At 45.8% G+C, this 20,074-nt stretch overlaps 1 protein-coding gene across 1 annotated transcript in view; it reads right to left on the reverse strand.

Moving 5' to 3' along the window:
• LOC140194870 (lipoxygenase homology domain-containing protein 1-like) overlaps positions 1 to 20,074 on the reverse strand; it is a 351,891-nt gene that overhangs the window by 90,571 nt on the left and 241,246 nt on the right. The window contains exons 28-32 of the mRNA XM_072252157.1: positions 17,974 to 18,122; positions 8,636 to 8,740; positions 2,589 to 2,717; positions 1,369 to 1,533; positions 522 to 703 (exon numbers count right to left, since the gene is read on the reverse strand). Of these exons, the coding sequence (XP_072108258.1) occupies positions 522 to 703; positions 1,369 to 1,533; positions 2,589 to 2,717; positions 8,636 to 8,740; positions 17,974 to 18,122 (730 nt within the window). The remainder of the gene's footprint in view (positions 1 to 521; positions 704 to 1,368; positions 1,534 to 2,588; positions 2,718 to 8,635; positions 8,741 to 17,973; positions 18,123 to 20,074) is intronic.

Here is a 20,074-nt window from a genome sequence, read left to right on the forward strand (position 1 = left end):
CCCCACCTTCTTACTCTGACCCCTCATCTTTTGTCTCCACTCCTGCTGAAATGTCTCAGCCTGAAACATACACTGTGCTTTTTTCCATAGATGCTGCCTGGCCTGCTGAGTTCCTTCAGCATTTTGTGTGTGTTGCTCGGATTTCCGGCATCTGCAGATCTTCTCTTGTTGTGATACCCTGGCCCTCTACATCTCTGTTCTAAAGGAATGTCCTTGTATTCAGAGGCTGAGCCCCTGGCCCCAAGCTCTCCCACTTTTGGAACTATCCTCACCACATCCATTCTATCTCGGCTTGCTGCTAACATTCTGTATGTGTTGCTTGCATTTCAACATTCGATGGGTTTCAGTGAGATAACCTTCACTCTAAACTTCAGCAAGTACAGGCCGAGGTGTTTCAGAGCAGCCTGTTAGTTTGGCTGATGGGAATATGATGTGATTATATACTTCATTGTCTTGGTGTTTACTGTCTTCCTGTGAAGGTACACACATGGATTAGATGCACTGAAAGCATTTCTGCATACCTCTACAATGAACTTGTTGACGGCGCCTCTCTTAAAGTACATCTTCCGCTCTCGCTTGTTAATGCACAGTGACTTCCGGTGAGTGCAGATGCCGTCTCTGCCATACAGGACGATGAAGACGTCGGCGTCTGTCCCTGCCCCGTATATGTCAGAGGTACGTACGGTGATTTCGTAGGGAACAACTGCAACAGGAACAGGGGGAAGCACAGATTCAGCTCCTTTGCGTTTGTATTCTGGAGTTTGGGAACAGACTTCCAGAGGGGCAAGTGCTGTTCTGCCTGGATCCATTACTGAGACTCCCTGGCTGGTCTGGAAGGGCCACTGCACAGGATCGATAAAAGCTGCAACAGGTTGTAAACTCACTCAGCTGTATCATGGGCGCCAGCCTCCACAGCGTCGAGGCCACATTCAGAAGGTGAGACCTCAGGAAGGCAGCATCCACCATTAAGGACCCTCATCACCCAGGACATGCCCTCTTCTCATCGTACAGGAGCCTGAAGACTCACACTTACCGTTTCAGGAACAGCCTCTTCCCCTCCACCAGCCTGAGCTCATGAACACCTCCTCACTATTTTGGTCCTTTTGCACTACTTATTTATTTGTAGATGTAATTACAGAATAATATATTTTAATGTGTTGCAATATACTGCTGCAAAACAACACATTTCACAACGTACAGTACACTAGCAATATTAAACCTGATTCTGATTCCGAATCCCCAAACCCCAGCAGAGCCTTCCCATTTGCCCTCATGCGATAAAATATGAAGGAAGCAGATCATTTTGTCGCTGTGAGCTCAGACTGTTGGCAGTGTTCTCACGAGCTGAGGTAGCAGAAAGTAACGTACATGGAATGTAGTCTTTGGTCTGCAGGTCTGCAGGGAAAAGGTCCCTCACTATGTACCCGTCATCCTCAGCTTTATCCAGCCAGCGGCCACATGGGAATCGCAGCAATTGTCCAAGTGACGGGGCGTCAATTTCCACCCAGTCCAGAAACCAGCCAGCACATCCCCCTGCAAGGAGATATGGGAAAAAACAGTTCATGGTGAAAACTACATCAAGAAAAGTCAGGTCATGTAGCAACAACAGGGAATCATTAGTACTGAGGTGCAATGTAAAATAGTGAACTGTGCAACAGAGAGAGTACTGTCCAGGAAAACCCTGACTTCAACTTTACCATGTTCCTGGGACAACCCAGAGCATCATGAATCCAGAGCACCACGTTCCTGAGACAATCAAGGGCATCGTGGTGCTGGGTCAATCTGGAGCATCATGTACCTGAGTCAGTCCTGAGAACAGTGTTCCTGATTTAACTTAGAGCACTGTGAATCCAGATCACCACGTTTCTGTGTTAGTCCAGAGCACCATTAATTCAGAGCTCATTGTTCCTGAGTCTTCTAGCAAAGAATGTTTCTGCAGAATTTGCATTTAGTAAATTGAAGGGTTTGTGCGCATAAGGCCATAATTACATAGAGTTTATGGAAAAGGAAGGGTGAGGTTCGATCAATAACCAATAAAGATAATTTGCCCTCAAGTACATAGGTTATGCATGTTTATTTATTTTTTATTTTTTATATTTAGAGATACAGAACAGAACAGGCCCTCTTGACCCTTCAAGCCCCGATTTAACCCCCACCTAATCACAGGACAGTTTCCAATGACTAATTTAACATACTTACCGGGACTTCTGCAGGGGGAATCTGGAGAACCCAGAGTAAACCCGCACATTCCACAGGAAGACATAAAAACTCCTTACAGAGGATGCTGGGATTGATCTCTGACATCCTGAGCTTTATTAGCATCACAGTAACCACGAAGCCACTGTGGCACCCCAGGTTGTAGAACAGGGAAGATGAGTTCAGAACAATAAACATCTTGGCAATCAGGTTTCTGCAGTGTCCTGTTGCTGTCCAGCGTCTCTGAGGGCTCCTACACTCTGAGACCTGTCCAATCTGTCTGAGGGCCCCTTCACTCTGAGACCTGTCCAGCCTCTGAGGGCCCCCGCACTCTGATACCTGTCCAGCCTCTCTGAGGGCCCCTGCACTCTGGACCTGTCCCACATGCTTACCATAATTATCGTGTCCTATTCGGATCTTCTTCAGCGCACCAATGTCCACGGCCTCAATAGTAAACTCGTCAATATTTCCCTTTTCAAATTTATTTTTATGAGCTTTTGATGCCTTGAGATTGACAATTCCTAGAATTGGACACAAAAGCAGACTTAGGTAAATCAAATTCACTGAATATTGCTTTGAGGTGTATTTGTTTAGCCTCAAGAATCGGGCCTACTAATCCACAGAGTGGCAGCGAATTTTAATTACATTGGGAAACAGATTAATCTAAAATTAAGAAGATCTGGAGGAAAAAAGGAAATTTCACATTCACATTCATCATAAAGTCACAGAGTGATAGAAAACTACAGCACAGAAACCAGATCTTTGGTCCATCTAGTCCATTCCGAAGCATTTAAACCATTCAATATATTGAGTTGCTAGTAGCATCAGTTATGTTATATGGCTCAGAATGTTGGACAATATCTAGTAACATGAGGAAGCGAATTGAAGCAGCAGAGATGTGGTTTTTGAGGAGGATGCAAAGAATATCATGGACGAAATGAATATCTAATGAAGATGTCATGAACAGAGCAAACACAAAAAGAGAAATAATGTATGAGATCATGAAAGGGCAACGTAACTTCATTGGACATGTGATTAGGAAAGAGGAGTTAGAATGCACGGTAATTATGGGAAAGATTGATGGGAAGAAAGCAAGAGGAAGACAAAGACAAAGACAAATGATGATGGAGACAGCAGCCAGAAAACTGGAAATGAATACCAATGAATTGATCCACTTGACTCGAAACAGGAGTGTGTGGGCCATGGCAGTCAAAGCTCAAACTGGGTATGGCACCTGATGATGATGATGATGATTAGCATCAGTGCAGAGGCAGCAGCTGGATCTTAGAACATTAGAAAGTTTTTGACAAGAACAGGCCATTTGCCCCAACAAAGCTTGCCAAATTCCTTTTCACTGAGTATGTTGAAATAACTATCGAGTGTCGATTTGAAAGTTTCTAAGGTACTACTCTTAACTACACAACTAGGTAGTTTGCTCCATGTGTCCACAACTCATTGTATAAAGAGATGCTTCTTGATGTTAATCTGACATCTCCTCCTTCACCAGTCTCCACCTATGCTCCATGTCCTTGATGATGAATTAATTTTGAGGTAGCAGCTGGACTGGTGTCTACCTTACTCATACCCCTAATGATTTCGAACACTTCTATTATGTCTCCTCTCATTTTATGTCTGTTTAAGGTAAAAGGATTTAATACTTTCAATCTTTCTTCATAGCTCATTCCCTGCAGAACTGGAATTAGGCTCATTGCCTTTCTCGAGACTCTCCAAAGCACTCACATCCCTCACACAATATGGAGACTGAAATTGTACACATTACTCAAGGTGTGGCCTCACAAGCACAGTATACAGCTTCAGGAGAATGTCTCTCGACTTTAACTCCACTGAGCGCATTATAGAGCCCAACATTCTATTAGCCTTCTATTTGACTCTGGACCAAGCTTGTTCCACAGATTAAAGGCTCTAGCACATTTCTACAGATATACTGCGGACAGCATTGCCATCTGGTATGGAGAGGCGGGCAGCTGCACAGAATCAGAAAAAGCTGCAGAAGATTGTAAACTCAACCGGCTCCATCATGGACACTAGCCTCTCTGACCTCAAGATGGCAGCTTTAAGGACCTCTGTCACCCAGTACATGCCCTCTTCTCATTGCTACCATCAGGGAGGTGGTACAGCAGCCTGAAGACACACACTCAATGTTTCAGGAACAGCTTCTTCCCCTCCGACAGCAGATCTCTGAATGGACATTGAACCCATGAACAGTAACTCTTTTTACACTACATACTTACTTTATATATTTCCTATTGTAATTGATAGTATTCTTGTTTATATATTGAATGGTACAGCTGCTGCCAAACAAGAATGTTCATAACATATGTCAGTGATAATAGGGCTACATTACAGACCACCCAACAGTGTGCCGGATTTAGAAGAACAAACTTGTAGAGAGACTGCAGATTGTTGCAAGGAACATTCAGTTGTAATAGCAAGTGGCTTTAAATTTCCACATATTGACTGGGGCTTCCTTACTGTCAAAGGACTAGATGGGATTGAGTTTGTCAAATACATTGAGGAAAGGTTCCTTAACCAGTATGTAGAAGTCCCAATGAGACAGTGCGATACTAGTTCTCCTATTAGGGAATGAGACGGCAGGTGAGAGAAGGGAACACTTTGCATCTGGTGACCACAATGCCATTAGCATCAAGGTAATTATGGAAAAGGATAGGTCTAGTCTACGGGTTGAGGTTCTAAGTTGGAAAAAGGCCAATTTTAATGGTATCAGAAAGGATCTGGCAGGTGTGGCTTGAAATAGCTTGTTTAATGGCAAAGGTGTACTTGGTAAGTGGGAGGCCTTCAGAAGTGAAATTTTGACAGACTGCATGTTCCTGTCAGAGTAAAAGGCAAGGATAACAAGTTTAGAAAACCTTGGCTTTTGAGTGATATTGTGGCCCTGGTTATGACAAAGAAGGAGGTGCATAATAGGTATAGGCAAGTAGCAACAAATGAGGGACTTGAGGAGTACAAGAAATGTAAGAGATCGCTTCAGAAATAAATCACGAGGGCTAAAAGAAGGCATGAGGTTGCTCCAATAGACAAGGTGAATGAGAATCCAAAAGGATTCTACAGATATGAAGAGCACAAGAATAGCAAGGGCCAAAATTGGTCCTCTGGGAGATCAGAGTGGTAATCTTTGTGTGGAGCTGAAAGAGATGGGGGAGGTGTTGCATTTGTATTTATTCTGGAAATGGATACAGAGTCTATAGATGTGAGGCAATGCAGCAGTGTGGTCATGGACCCTATACAGAATACAGAGGAGGAGCTGTTTGCTGTCTTGAGGCACATTAGAGGTTATAAACCCCCCCAGGGCCTAACAAACTGTTCCCTCAGAAAAGGTAGGTAGAAGATCGAGGGGAGATTTGAAAGAGGTGTACAAAATTGTGAGGGTAAATGGAACGAGGCTTTTTGAGACTGGAGTAGAGAGGTCGTGGGTTAAGGGTGAAAGGTGAGAAGTTGAAGGGGAACCTGACAGGGAGCTTCTTCACTCAGAGGGTGGTGAGAGTGTGAAATGAGTTGCCAGCACAAGTGATGGATGTGGGTTTGATTTCAACATTTAAGAGGAATTTGGAGAGATGCATGGATGGGAGGGCGATGGAGGACTATGGTTTGGGACTAAGTCAATGGGACTAGGGGTTAATGGTTTGGCACAGACTAGATGAGTTAAAGGGCCTCTTTCTATGCTATAGTGTCCTATGACTGGCTGATTCAGCAGGTCAGGCAGCATCTGTAAAGAGGAATGAACAGTTGGCGTTTCAGGCCAAGACCCTTAGGCAGGACTGGAGAGAAAGTAAGAGGGGTAGATTTTAATGGTGGGGGAGGGGAGAGAGAAACAGAAGGTGATAGGTGAAACCTGGAGGGGGAGGGGGGCTGAAGTAAAGAGCTGGGAAGTTGAATGTTGAAAGAGATACAGGACTGGGGAAGAGGGAGTCTGATAGGAGAGGACAGAAGGCCATGGAAGAAAGAAAAGGGGGGAGGAGCACCAGAGGGAAGTGATGGGCAGGCAAGGGGATAAGGTGAGAGAAGGAAAAGGCAGGGGGGAATGGTGAAGGAGAGGGGGGTCCATAACCGGAAGTCCAGGAAATCAATGTTCATGCCATCAGGTTGGAGGCTGCCCAGACGGAATATAAGGTGTTCTTCCTCCAACCTGAGTGTGGACTCATCACAACAATAGAGGAGGCTATGGATTGACATATTGGAATGGGAATGGGAGGTGGAATTAAAATGGATGACCACTGGGAGATCTTACTTGTTCTGGCAGATGGAGCGTAGGTGCTCAACAAAACGCTCTCCCAATCTACATCGGGTCTCACCGATATACAGGAGGCCACACCGGGAGCGCCGGACACAGTACATGACCCCAAGAGATTGACAGGTGAAGTACTCTCTGATCAGAAAGAACTGTGGGCCATGGGAGAAAGGAAGGGAGAGGGGCACCAGGGAGGTCTTAGGCAGTAGGCAGGTGAGAGGAAGAGGTAGGAGGCTGGAGTGGAGAATAGTACAAGAGGGAAGGGGAAGGGGAAAAGAAAAAACAAAGGAAAACAAAGCCCGGAAGGAGAAATCAATGTTTTATACAGCTGTTTACATTGTAAACGCATGCTTCTTTGCCTGTCCTGCTAGGTGCATGCTTTCATTGACTCTATAATTTAATGAGTTTGCATTTAATGAGTTTGTCCACGAGCAATGAATCGGTAAGACCTAACGTAGCATGGGACACCATGTCGCCGAGCACCTTCGCTCCATCCATCAAAAGAAGTGGGAAGTCCCGGTGGCCACCGCTTTTAATTCCACTTCCCATTCCCATTCCGACATGTCAGTACGTGGCCGCCTCCACTGTCGTGATCAGGCCACACTCAGATCGGAGGAGCAACACCTTACATTCTGTCTGGGTAGCCTCCAACCTGAAGGCATGAACATTGATTTTTTTAAACTTCCAGTAACGCCCCTGCACTTCACCATTCCCCATCCCCCTTTCCCTCTCTCGCCTTATCTCCCTGCCTGCCCATCGCATGTGTTGCTTTGGATTTCCAGCGTCTCCAGATTCTCTCTGGTTTGTGACTTCCTTTTCCCCACTCCACTGCTACACCACCCAGTTGTGCTGGGCTTCACTCTTACTCTGTCTTCACGTAGAACACAGAACACAGTACAGCTCCTTTGCCCACGATGTTGTGCTGACATTTTAACCTATGTCTAAGGTCTATCTAACACTTCCTTCCCGCATAGTTTCCTCAATGCCTCCTATTGTATATGTCTCTACCAGCACCTCTGGCAGCGCATTGTATGCACACACTACTCTGTGTGAAAAGTTTATCTTACACAGCCCCCTCTGCATTTTAGCAATCATCTTAAAGTTATGCCCCCTTATATTAACCATTTCAACCCTGGCTGCCTGCTCCCTTTATGCTTCTTATCATCTTGTACAGCTTCATCAAGTCACCTCCCAAAGTTCAAAGATCAAAATATATTTATTATCGAAGTACATATATCATGCACAACCTTGAAATTCATTTCCTTGCAGGCACCCACAGGAAAACAAAGAAATATTCACCTCTCTTTGGTCCAAACCGAAAAGCCCTAGCTTGCACAACCTTTCCTCTTAAAACAGGCTCTCTACTCCAGACAGCATCTGGTAAATTTCCTCTGCACCCTCTCTGATCCAGGCAGCATCCTGGTAAACCTCCACTGCACCTCTCTACTCCAGGCAGCATCCTGGTAAATCTCTTCTGCACCCTCTCTAATCCAGGCAGCATCCTGGTAAATCTCCTCTGCACCCTCTCTAATCCAGGCAGCATCCTGGTAAACCTCCTCTGCACCCTCTCTAATCCAGGCAGCATCCTGGTAAATCTCTTCTGCACCCTCTCTAATCCAGGCAGCATCCTGGTAAATCTCCTCTGCACCCTCTCTAATCCAGGCAGCATCCTGGTAAATCTCCTCTGCACCCTCCCTGATCCAGGCAGCATCCTGGTAAATCTCCTCTGTATCCTTTCTAATCTAGGTAGCATCTGGGTAAGTCTCCTCTGTACCCTCTCTGTTCCAGGAAACATCCTGGTAAATCTCCTCTGCACCCTCTCTAATCCAGGCAGCATCCTGGTAAACCTCCTCTGCACCCTCTCTAATCCAGGCAGCACCCTGGTAAATCTCTTCTGCACCCTCTCTGATCCAGGCAGCATCCTGGTAAATCTCTTCTGCACCTTCTCTACTCCAGGCAGCATCCTGGTGAATCTCCTTTGCACCCTCTCTAATCCAGGCAGCATCCTGGTAAATCTCTTCTGTACCCTCTCTACTCCAGGCAGCATCTGGGAAATCTCCTCTGCACCCTCTCTGATTCAGGCAGCATCTGGGAAATCTCCTCTGCACTCTCTGTGACGCATCCACATCTTGCCTTGGGAGTCTGGTTCTGAAATGGAGAAATCTTCATTACCTGTGTCGTCCTTCTCACCAAACAGGGTAATGAACACGTTGGCATCTGTCCCCGCATTCTTTTTCTCGCCAGTTTTTATCTTCACGCTGTAGGTGGTGGACTGAGCTGTCGAAATATTTATACATTGGTTAATTTTTGGAAAGGGTCACATTTGTGGAAACAATAACTGAAATCAGACATGCATGAGAATGTGTAGATGCTGGAAGTTCCAGAACACACACAAAATGCTGGAGAATCTCAGCATCTACGGAAATGAATAAACAATCGACGTTTTGGGTGAAAACCCTACATCAAGACTGGAATAAGGAGGTGAGGAGAGGGGAAAGAGTTCAAACTGGTGGGGGATAGGTGAAGCCAGGTGAGAGGGAAGGTAGGTGGGTGGGGGAGGAGGGGTGATGGTGAGAAGCTGGGAGGTGATAGGTGGGAAAGGCTGGAGAAGAAGGAATCTGATGAGAGAGGACAGTGAACCATGGGGGTAAGGGAAGGAGGACAGACACTAGAGGGAGGTGATAGGAGATGAAAAGGGCTAAGAGGGGAACCAGAATGGGGCAACACACACAAAATTGCTGGAGGAACTCAGCAGGCTAGGCAGTATATATATGGAAAAAGAGTACAGTCGATATTTCAGGCCGAGACTGATCAGCACGATTGGAGAAAAAAATAAGGAGATAGAAGGTGGGAGGAGGGGCAAGGAGAAACACAAGGTGATGGGTGAAACCAGGAGGGGAAGGGGTGAAGTAAAGAGCTGGGAAGCTGCTCGGCAAAAGAGATACAGGGCTGGAGAAGGAGGAATCTGATAGAAGAGGACAGAAGACCATGGAAGAAAGAAAAAGGGGGAGGAGCACCAAAGGGATGTGATGGGCGGGCAAGGAGATAAGGTGAGAGGGGAAAAGGGAATGGGGGATGGTGCAGGTGGTGGGGGGGGGGGGAGGGGTCATTACTGGAAGTTCAAGAAATCAATGTTCATGCCATCAGGTTGGAGGCTACCCAGACAGAATATAAGGTGTTGTTCCTCCAACCTGAGTGCAGACATCCCAGCTCTCCTGGAAGTTCCAGGAGTCTGCCCTGCATATTGATAGCGGCTCTGAGAGAGAGAGAGAGAGAGAGAGATAGATAGAGAGATAGAGAGATAGAGAGAGAGATAGATAGAGAGAGAGAGAGAGAGAGAGAGAAACAAGTGACAGATGTAATGAGAGAGTGAGAGAGAGAGCATCCTAATTGGTCTGTCTTTGTGCTAAGTAGACCTATCAGTTTTCTCTGTGGGCGGGCTTTACAGTCAATCTCTCTCTCTCTCTCTTTCATTGTCCATCAGTTCAGTTTAGTGTCCTGCAGCGCCATGGCAGAATGTTCCAAAAAAGGAAAATATAAAACGTACTTCACCCCAGACTGCACTAAAGTGTACGTTGACAGTGTTGCTCGCTGCACTGTTTGCAACAGTGAATTTTCTATTGCCCATGGTGGGTTAAAATGTAAATGACATGTTGAGGTGAGTTTAACAGATGTCATTCATTCATTAGCATAGCTAACATTATTTAAACTAGCTGGCTAGCTGCTAAGGAGCTACTCTATTGATGTCCTAAGTGATGAGGACAAACTACAAAAGTTTGCCAGTTGATGAATTCTGGGGGAAGTCGTCCAAAGTAAAATCCGTGAGCACAGGACAGTTGAGATTCAAACAGCTCTGCCAGTTGATGAAGTTGCTTTTGGTGCTGCCAAATTCTAATTGTGATGTGGAAAGAGCATTCAGCATGGTACGTCACATTAAGACAGAATTCAGAAGTCAGCTGTCTCACAAAACACTTGTGAATTTGATGTCTTGCAAAATTAACAAATTCATTGAGACAGACTGCTATGAGGTTGAGACTTCCAGAAAAATGCTTAAATCTGCCAGGCAAGCCACATCATGGATGGGAGCTCAATGTTCAGGGATATTCAATATTCAGGAGGGATAGACATGAAGGGAGGGGAGGTGGGGTGGCGTTGCTGGTTAAAGAAGAGATTAACGCAATAGAAAGGAAGGACATAAGCCGGGAAGATGTGGAATCGATATGGGTAGAGCTGCGTAACACTAAGGGGCAGAAGACGCTGGTGGGAGTTGTGTACAGGCCACCTAACAGTAGTAGTGAGGTCGGAGATGGTATTAAACAGGAAATTAGAAGTGTGTGCAATAAAGGAACAGCAGTTATAATGGGTGACTTCAATCTACATGTAGATTGGGTGAACCAAATTGGTAAAGGTGCTGAGGAAGAGGATTTCTTGGAATGTATGCGGGATGGTTTTTTGAACCAACATGTCGAGGAACCAACTAGAGAGCAGGCTATTCTGGACTGGGTTTTGAGCAATGAGGAAGGGTTAATTAGCAATCTTGTCGTGAGAGGCCCCTTGGGTAAGAGTGACCATAATATGGTGGAATTCTTCATTAAGATGGAGAGTGACATAGTTAATTCAGAAACAAAGGTTCTGAACTTAAAGAGGGGTAACTTTGAAGGTATGAGACGTGAATTAGCTAAGATAGACTGGCAAATGACACTTAAAGGATTGACGGTGGATATGCAATGGCAAGCATTTAAAGGTTGCATGGATGAACTACAACAATTGTTCATCCCAGTTTGGCAAAAGAATAAATCAAGGAAGGTAGTGCACCCGTGGCTGACAAGAGAAATTAGGGATAGTATCAATTCCAAAGAAGAAGCATACAAATTAGCCAGAGAAAGTGGCTTACCTGAGGACTGGGAGAAATTCAGAGTTCAGCCGAGGAGGACAAAGGGCTTAATTAGGAAGGGGAAAAAAGATTTTGAGAGAAAACTGGAAGGGAACATAAAAATTGACTGTAAAAGCTTTTATAAATATGTAAAAAGGAAAAGACTGGTAAAGACAAATGTAGGTCCCCTACAGACAGAAACAGGTGAATTGATTATGGGGAGCAAGGACATGGCAGACCAATTGAATAATTACTTTGGTTCTGTCTTCACTAAGGAGGACATAAATAATCTTCCAGAAATAGTAGGGGACAGAGGGTCCAGTGAGATGGAGGAACTGAGCGAAATACATGTTAGTAGGGAAGTGGTGTTAGGTAAATTGAAGGGATTGAAGGCAGATAAATCCCCAGGGCCAGATGGTCTGCATCCTAGAGTGCTTAAGGAAGTAGCCCAAGAAATAGTGGATGCATTAGTGATAATTTTTCAAAACTCGTTAGATTCTGGACTAGTTCCTGAGGATTGGAGGGTGGCTAATGTAACCCCACTTTTTAAAAAAGGAGGGAGAGAGAAACTGGGGAATTATAGACCGGTTAGCCTAACGTCGGCGGTGGGGAGACTGCTGGAGTCAGTTATCAAAGATGTGATAACAGCGCATTTGGAAAGTGGTGAAATCATCGGACAAAGTCAGCATGGATTTGTGAAAGGAAAATCATGTCTGACGAATCTCATAGAATTTTTTGAGGATGTAACTAGTAGAGTGGATAGGGGAGAACCAGTGGATGTGGTATATTTGGATTTTCAAAAGGCTTTTGACAAGGTCCCACACAGGAGATTAGTGTGCAAACTTAAAGCACACGGTATTGGGGGTAAGGTATTGATGTGGATGGAGAATTGGTTAGCAGACAGGAAGCAAAGAGTGGGAATAAACGGGACCTTTTCAGAATGGCAGGCGGTGACTAGTGGGGTACCGCAAGGCTCAGTGCTGGGACCCCAGTTGTTTACAATATATATTAATGACTTGGATGAGGGAATTAAATGCAGCATCTCCAAGTTTGCGGATGACACGAAGCTGGGCGGCAGTGTTAGCTGTGAGGAGGATGCTAAGAGGATGCAGAGTGACTTGGATAGGTTGGGTGAGTGGGCAAATTCATGGCAGATGCAATTTAATGTGGATAAATGTGAAGTTATCCACTTTGGTGGCAAAAATAGGAAAACAGATTATTATCTGAATGGTGGCCGAGTAGGAAAAGGGGAGGTGCAACGAGACCTGGGTGTCATTATACACCAGTCATTGAAAGTGGGCATGCAGGTACAGCAGGCGGTGAAAAAGGCGAATGGTATGCTGGCATTGAAAGCCAGAGGATTCGAGTACAGGAGCAGGGAGGTACTACTGCAGTTGTACAAGGCCTTGGTGAGACCAGTATTGTGTGCAGTTTTGGTCCCCTAATCTGAGGAAAGACATCCTTGCCATAGAGGGAGTACAAAGAAGGTTCACCAGATTGATTCCTGGGATGGCAGGACTTTCATATGAAGAAAGACTGGATGAACTGGGCTTGTACTCGTTGGAATTTAGAAGATTGAGGGGGGATCTGATTGAAACGTATAAGATCCTAAAGGGATTGGACAGGCTAGATGCAGGAAGATTGTTCCCGATGTTGGGGAAGTCCAGAACGAGGGGCCACAGTTTGAGGACAGAGGGGAAGCCTTTTAGGACCGAGATTAGGAAAAACTTCTTCACACAGAGAGTGGTGAATCTGTGGAATTCTCTGCCACAGGAAACAGTTGAGGCCAGTTCATTGGCTATATTTAAGAGGGAGTTAGATATGGCCCTTGTGGCTACAGGGATCAGGGGGTATGCAGGGAAGGCTGGGGCGGGGTTCTGAGTTGGATGATCAGCCATGATCATAATAAATGGTGGTGCAGGCTCAAAGGGCCGAATGGCCTACTCCTGCACCTATTTTCTATGTTTCTATGTTTCTATCACAGTACAAGGAAAGTTTGCAAAAGAAATAGAAAAGCTATTTGCATTAACATTTAGCTATTAGCATTGAGACTGTCTACAAAATAGCAAGGAATTATATATGTGTGTAAGTAGTTTCAATATGTGATCAAATAAATTGTTGTGTTCTTTCATAATCAAATGTTCTGTATAATACACCCTTGGAGGTCGACGGTGGAGGGGGGTAATACGGAATTGCAGGGGACGGGGGTGGTGGTGCTACCTCCCCGAAATGAGTTTTTGCAGGGTGGGATGTCTGTGAGTGAGGCCTCATCACGACAGTAGAGGAGGCCATGGACTGACATGTCAGAATGGGAATGGGAAGAGGAATTAAAAGGGATGGCCACTGGGAGAACAAGCTGCTGGGGACTGTAGGGACAGCAGAGGTGAGTCAAGAGCTTTGTGGAGGGAGGGAGATGGTCAGTGTAAGAGGTGAGGGGTTGGGAGGGGACAGGGGCTGGAGGTAACTAAGGAGGGTTGAAGATGACAGACAAGTTGATTACCTTAAGACCATAAGACAGTGGGATAGATTTAGGCTATTCTATTGTTCCAAACCCCCCAGCGTTGGAGCCTCCTGCCCCCATGGGGATGACTGCCCTCCCCCGCCTGACTGTGACAGCAGGTTGGGTTAAGGGACAGCTGGAGAGATCACATCAAGGCAAGGCTGCTGGACTGGACAGTATCAGCCCAGCATACTGAAGGCCTGTGCGAGTCAGCTGCCTGGTATTTTGTAGCACCTTTACAATCTGAGTCTGAGCCAGGAAAAGATACCAGTGCTGTGGAAGACTTCCTACTCAGTTCCTGTACCCAAGCAGGTGACTCCATCTGAACTTGATGACTACAGACCGATTGCCCTCACATCTCATGTGATGGAAGTGTTTGAGGGGCTGGTCCTGACTTACCTTGGACCACAGGTGAGATCTTCATTGGACCCTCTACAGTTTGCCTACCAACCTCATGTGGGAGTGGATGATGCCATCATCTACCTGTTGCAATGAGCTCACTCCCACCTGGATGGTGCTGGTGGCACTGTGAGAATCACATTTTTGATTTCTCTAGTACCTCAAGAAGCTGCAAAGGATGGGCATAGACAAATCCACTATCTCCTGGATTACTGACAAGCTGACAGATAGACCCCAGTTCGTATGGCTGGGTAGTTCTCCGTCTGAGATGGTGGTGTGTGGCACTGGAGCATCACAGGGGCTGTCCTGTCTCCGTTTCTGTTCACACTGTACACCTCAGACTTTCAGTACAACTCTGAGTCTGGACACTTGCAGAAGTTCTCTGATGACTCTGCCGTAGTTGGTGCATCAGAGATGGGCAGGAGTTGGAGCACAGAGGACTGGTGGACAGGATTGTGGAATAGTGATGGAGGAATCACCTGCTCCTGAATGTGGCCAAAACCAGGGAGATGGTGATTGATCTTAGGAGGAAGAGGACTGTGATAAGTCCTGTATACATTCTGGGAGAAGAAGTTGCAATGGTGGAGGAGTACAAATACTTGGGGGTTCACCTCGACAACAGACTTGACTGGAAAACCAACACCAAGGCTGCTTACAAGAAGGGGATGAGCAGACTCTATTTTCTAAAGAAGCTGAGATCCTTCAATGTGTGCAGCAGGTTGTTGAAGATCTTTTACCGGTCTGTAGTAGCGAGTGCTGTCTTCTTTGCTGCTTTATGTTGGGGGAGCAGCATTGGTGCTGGTGATGCAAAAAGACTAAATGAACTCATCAAAAAGTTTGGATCTGCCTTGGCTGCAATCCCAGCTCTTTTCAACAAACTGTTATCCACTATGGACAATCAGTCACATCCTCTCCATGACCTACTGAATAAGCAGCAGAGCACGGTTCTGAACAGACTCATTCAGGTCCCCAGTCACAAGGATCATTACAGAAATCTTTCCTACCAAATGCAATATACATATATAACAGTTCATCTCTGTACAACACACACAAAATGCTGGAGGAACTCAGCAGGCCAGGCAGCATCTATGGAAAAGAGCACAGTTGACGTTTCGGGCCAAAACTCTTCGGCAGGACTGGAGAACAAAAAGCTGAGGAGTAATTTGAAAGGTGGGGGAGGAGAGAGAGAAACACAAGGTGATAGGTGTAACCTGGAAGGAAGGGATGAAACAAAGAGCTGGGAAGTCGATTGGTGAAAGACAGAAGGCCATGGAAGAAAGAAAAGGGGCGAGATGCACCAGAGGGAGGCGATGGACAGGCAAGGAGATAAGGTGAGAGAGGGTAACGGGGATGGGAAATAGTGATGGGTGGTGGGGAGCACTACCGGAAGTTTGAGAAATCGATGTTCATCCCGTCAGGACGGAAGATACCCAAAGGGAATATAAGGTGCTGTTCCTTCAACCTAAGTGTGGCCTCATCACAACAGTGGAGGAGGCCATGGATGGACGTATCAGAATGGAAATGGGGAGTGGAATTAAAATGTGTGGCCGCTAGGAGATCCTGCTTTCTCTGGCAGACAGAGTGTAGGTGCTCAGCAAAACGGTCTCCCATTCTATGTCGGGTCTCATCAATATACAGGAGGCCACACCAGGAGCTCCGAACACAGTATATGACCCCAACATGAAGTGTTGCCTCACCTGGAAGAACTGTCTAGGGCCCTGAATAGTAGTGAGGGAGCAGGTGTAAGGACAGGTGTAGCACTTTAAATCTACTTTTCAGCTTTTTTTCTCCAGTCCTGCTGAAGAGTTCAGCCCGAGACGTCAACTGTACTCTTTTCCTAAATGCTGCCTGACCTGCTGAGTTCCTCCGGCATTGCTCTGGATTTCCAACTTCTGCAGATTTTCAAGCAACACACATCAAAGCTGCTGGTGAACGCAGCAGGCCAGGCAGCATCTCTAGGAAGAGGTACAGTCGACGTTTCGGGCCAAGACCCTTCGTCAGGACTAACTGAAGGAAGAGTGAGTAAGGGATTTGAAAGTTGGAGGGGGAGGAGGAGATCCAAAATGATAGGAGAAGACAGGAGGGGGAGGGATGGAGCCAAGAGCTGGACAGGTGATTGGCAAAAGGGATATGAGAGGATCATGGGACAGGAGGTCCGGGAAGAAAGACAATGAGGGCAGTGGGGGGGGGGACCCAGAGGATGGGCAAGGGGTATATTCAGAGGGACAGAGGGAGAAAAAGGAGAGTGAGAGAAAGAATGTGTGCATAAAAATAAGTAACAGATGGGGTACAAGGGGGAGGTGGGGCCTTAGCAGAAGTTAGAGAAGTCGATGTTCATGTCATCAGGTTGGAGGCTACCCAGACGGAATATAAGGTGTTGTTCCTCCAACCTGAGTGTGGCTTCATCTTTACAGTAGAGGAGGCCGTGGATAGACATGTCAGAATGGGAATGGGATGTGGAATTAAAATGTGTGGCCACTGGGAGATCCTGCTTTCTCTGGCGGACAGAGCGTAGATGTTCAGCAAAGCGGTCTCCCAGTCTGCGTCGGGTCTCGCCAATATATAAAAGGCCACATCGGGAGCACCGGACGCAGTATATCACCCCAGTCGACTCACAAGTGAAGTGTTGCCTCACCTGGAAGGACTGTCTGGGGCCCTGAATGGTGGTAAGGGAGGAAGTGTAAGGGCATGTGTAGCACTTGTTCCGCTTACACGGATAAGTGCCGGGAGGGAGATCAGTGGGGAGGGATGGGGGGGACAAATGGACAAGGGAGTCGCGTAGGGAGCGATCCCTGCGGAATGCAGAGAGAGGGGCGGAGGGAAAGATGTGCTTAGTGGTGGGATCCCGTTGGAGGTGGCGGAAGTTACGGAGAATAATATGTTGGACCCGGAGGCTGGTGGGGTGGTAGGTGAGGATCAAAGTTGCTGGTGAACGCAGCAGGCCAGGCAGCATCTGTAGGAAGAGGTGCAGTCGACGTTTCAGGCCGAGACCCTTCGTCAGGACTAACTGAAGGAAGAGTGAGCAAGGGATTCTGCAGATTTTCTCTCATTTGTTCATCTGTGTGTGACAGGAGAACATGCATCACAGTACAATGGTCTCTGTTTTATTATTTCATACATTGTTATTGCATATTGGTAAATTATTGTATGTTATTATTCTGTACTTCATTAGTAGCTAATAGTATTATAATTATAATTATTATATTTATGATTATTATTTATTATTGTTGCTAAGTGTATTTCTAAACGTTGCTGCTGTAATGAAAAAATTCTTACTCGGGATCAATAAAAAATTATTATTATTACTATTATTATTATGATTCAGCGCGTCAAATCTGCTCCACTGTTCCATCATGACTGATTTATCTTCCCTCAACCCCATTCTCCTGCCTTCTCCCTGTAACCTTTGATGCCCTGACTAATTAAGAACCTAACATCTGCATTAAAATATACGTAAAGACTTGGCCTCCCCAGCTGCTGCTGGCAATGAATTCCACAGATTCATCACCTCATCTTGGTTAACAATGGATGTCCCTCTAGATGGATGGGGCGGTGGTGGGGGGCAGTGATTGAGGACTGAGGAGGTGTGAAGATGTGGTGGTAGTGCTGGGTTACAGGAGATGGGTGGGTGATGGATGAAGGCGGAGACAGATGTCGAGAATGTATGCTGTTTGAATTCAAAAGTTCACCTATGACCTGCCTAGGTACGGATATGGTTCTTTCAATAACATCTGTCACCTTTTTGTTCCAAGCCTAGTGTTGCCTGAGCCTGTCTGTCTGTGTCCATATCGTTATTCAGGAACGCCTCGTCGACAGGAACCAGTTCCCTGGCTATCTGGCCGTCATCCTCGTCAACAGCTAACCATCGCTCACACGGGAAGAAGTACCTGGTAATGAGGAAGAGAAACCCATATACTGATGATAGAACAAGTTCTCTGGGCCTACATCCCCACGATGGTGGCTTTTCATCTCCACTACAGCTTCAAGTGGATGAATCCATCAGAAAGATTGTCCGTATTACTGCATGCTACCCCTTAAGCTGTCAGAAAGTGCAATAATAGTATTTTTTACAAATAAAGGATCTCCAAAGCTTGACTAATTCCCTAATCGGTACAGAGGGTTCGTGGAGTTGTGGTTAGTGCAGAACGTTGTCGTAGGTTACCATGGGTCATTGAAAGGATGCAGAGCTGGGCTGAGAGGAGGCAGACAGACCTCAATCCAGAGAAGTGTGAAGTGGAAGGTCAAATTCTAAGGCCGATTACATGGTTAACTGTATGATTCTGTGAAGGAGTAGAGAGACTTTGGGATCCATGTTCATAGATCCCTCAACATTACCACACAAGTTGATAAACTCCAAGGTCTCTCTGTTCCTCCACAGAATCTCACTGTTAACAGTAACTCTGCCTTCAAATCTCATACAGACCATAAGACAATTGAGGAGAATCAGGCCATTTTCCCATCGAGTCTGCTCCAACATTCAATCATGGCTGATCCTTTTCTCCCCTCCTCAGCCCCACTCTCCGGCATTCTCCCCGTAACTTTTGATGCCGTGTCCAATCAAGAACCTATCAATCTCTGCCTTAAATACACCCAACGACCTGGCCTCCGCAGCTGTCAGTGATAATAACTTCCACAAGTTTATAACCTTCTGGCTGAAGAAATTTCTCCACATCACTATTTTACATGGACACCCCTCTATCCTGAGGCTGTGTCCTCTTGTCCTAGACTCTCCCACCATGGGAAACATCCTTTCCACATCTACTCTGTTTAGGCCTTTCAACGTTCGAAATGTTTCAATGAGATCCCCCTCATCTATTACAATTCCAGTGAATACAGGCCCAGAGCCATCAAATATTCCTCATCAAACATCCCTTTCATTCCTGAAATCATCCTTGTGAACCTCCTCTGAACCCTCTCCAATGCCAGCACATCTTTTCTAAGATGAAGGGCCCAAAACTGTTCATAATACTCAAGGTGAGGCCTCACCAGTGCCTTATAAAGCCTCAGCATCACATCCCTGCTCTTGTATTCTAGACCTCTTGAAATGAATGCTAACATGGCATTTGTCTTCCTCACCATCAACTCCACCTGCAAGTTAATCTTTATGCTGTTCTGCACAAGGACTCCCAAGCCCCTTTGCATCTTAGATTTTTGGATTTTCTCCCCGTTTAGAAAATAGTCTGCACATTTATTTCTTCTACCAAAGAGCACAACCATGCATTTTCCAACATTGTATTTCATTTGCCATTTTCTTGCCCATTCTCCTAATCTGTCTGTCCTTCTGCAGCCTACCTGTTTCCTCAACACTACCTGCCCCTCCGTCAATCTTCATATCATCTGCAAACTTGGTAACAAAGCCATCTATTCCATCATCTAAATCATTTATATACAGCATAAAAAGAAGTGGTAATGCTCCAACCATGTTAGTAACTTTTCTGTAATATCATGGGCTCTTAACATGGTAAGCAGCCTCACGTGTGGCACCTTGTCAAAGGCCTTCTGCAAGTCCAAATATACAACATCCACTACTTCCCCTTTATCTATCCTACTTGTAATCTCCTCAAAGAATTCCAACAGGTTCATCAGGCAAGATTTTTCTTTAAATAAACCACACTGACTTTGTCCTGTCTAGTCTTGTGTCACAAGTACTCTATAACTTCATCCTTAACAATTGAACCAATATCTTCCCAACGCCTGAGGTCAGGCTAACTGGTCTCTAATTCCCTTTCTGCTGCTTCCCTCCTTTCTTAAAGACTGCAGCAAATATTTGCAATTTTCCAGTCTATGGAACCATGCTAGAGTCCAATAATACTTGAAAGATCATTACTAGTGCCTCCAC

This window comes from Mobula birostris, chromosome 3, assembly GCF_030028105.1.
Source record: "Mobula birostris isolate sMobBir1 chromosome 3, sMobBir1.hap1, whole genome shotgun sequence".
NCBI classification, from domain to species: Eukaryota; Metazoa; Chordata; class Chondrichthyes; order Myliobatiformes; family Myliobatidae; genus Mobula; species Mobula birostris.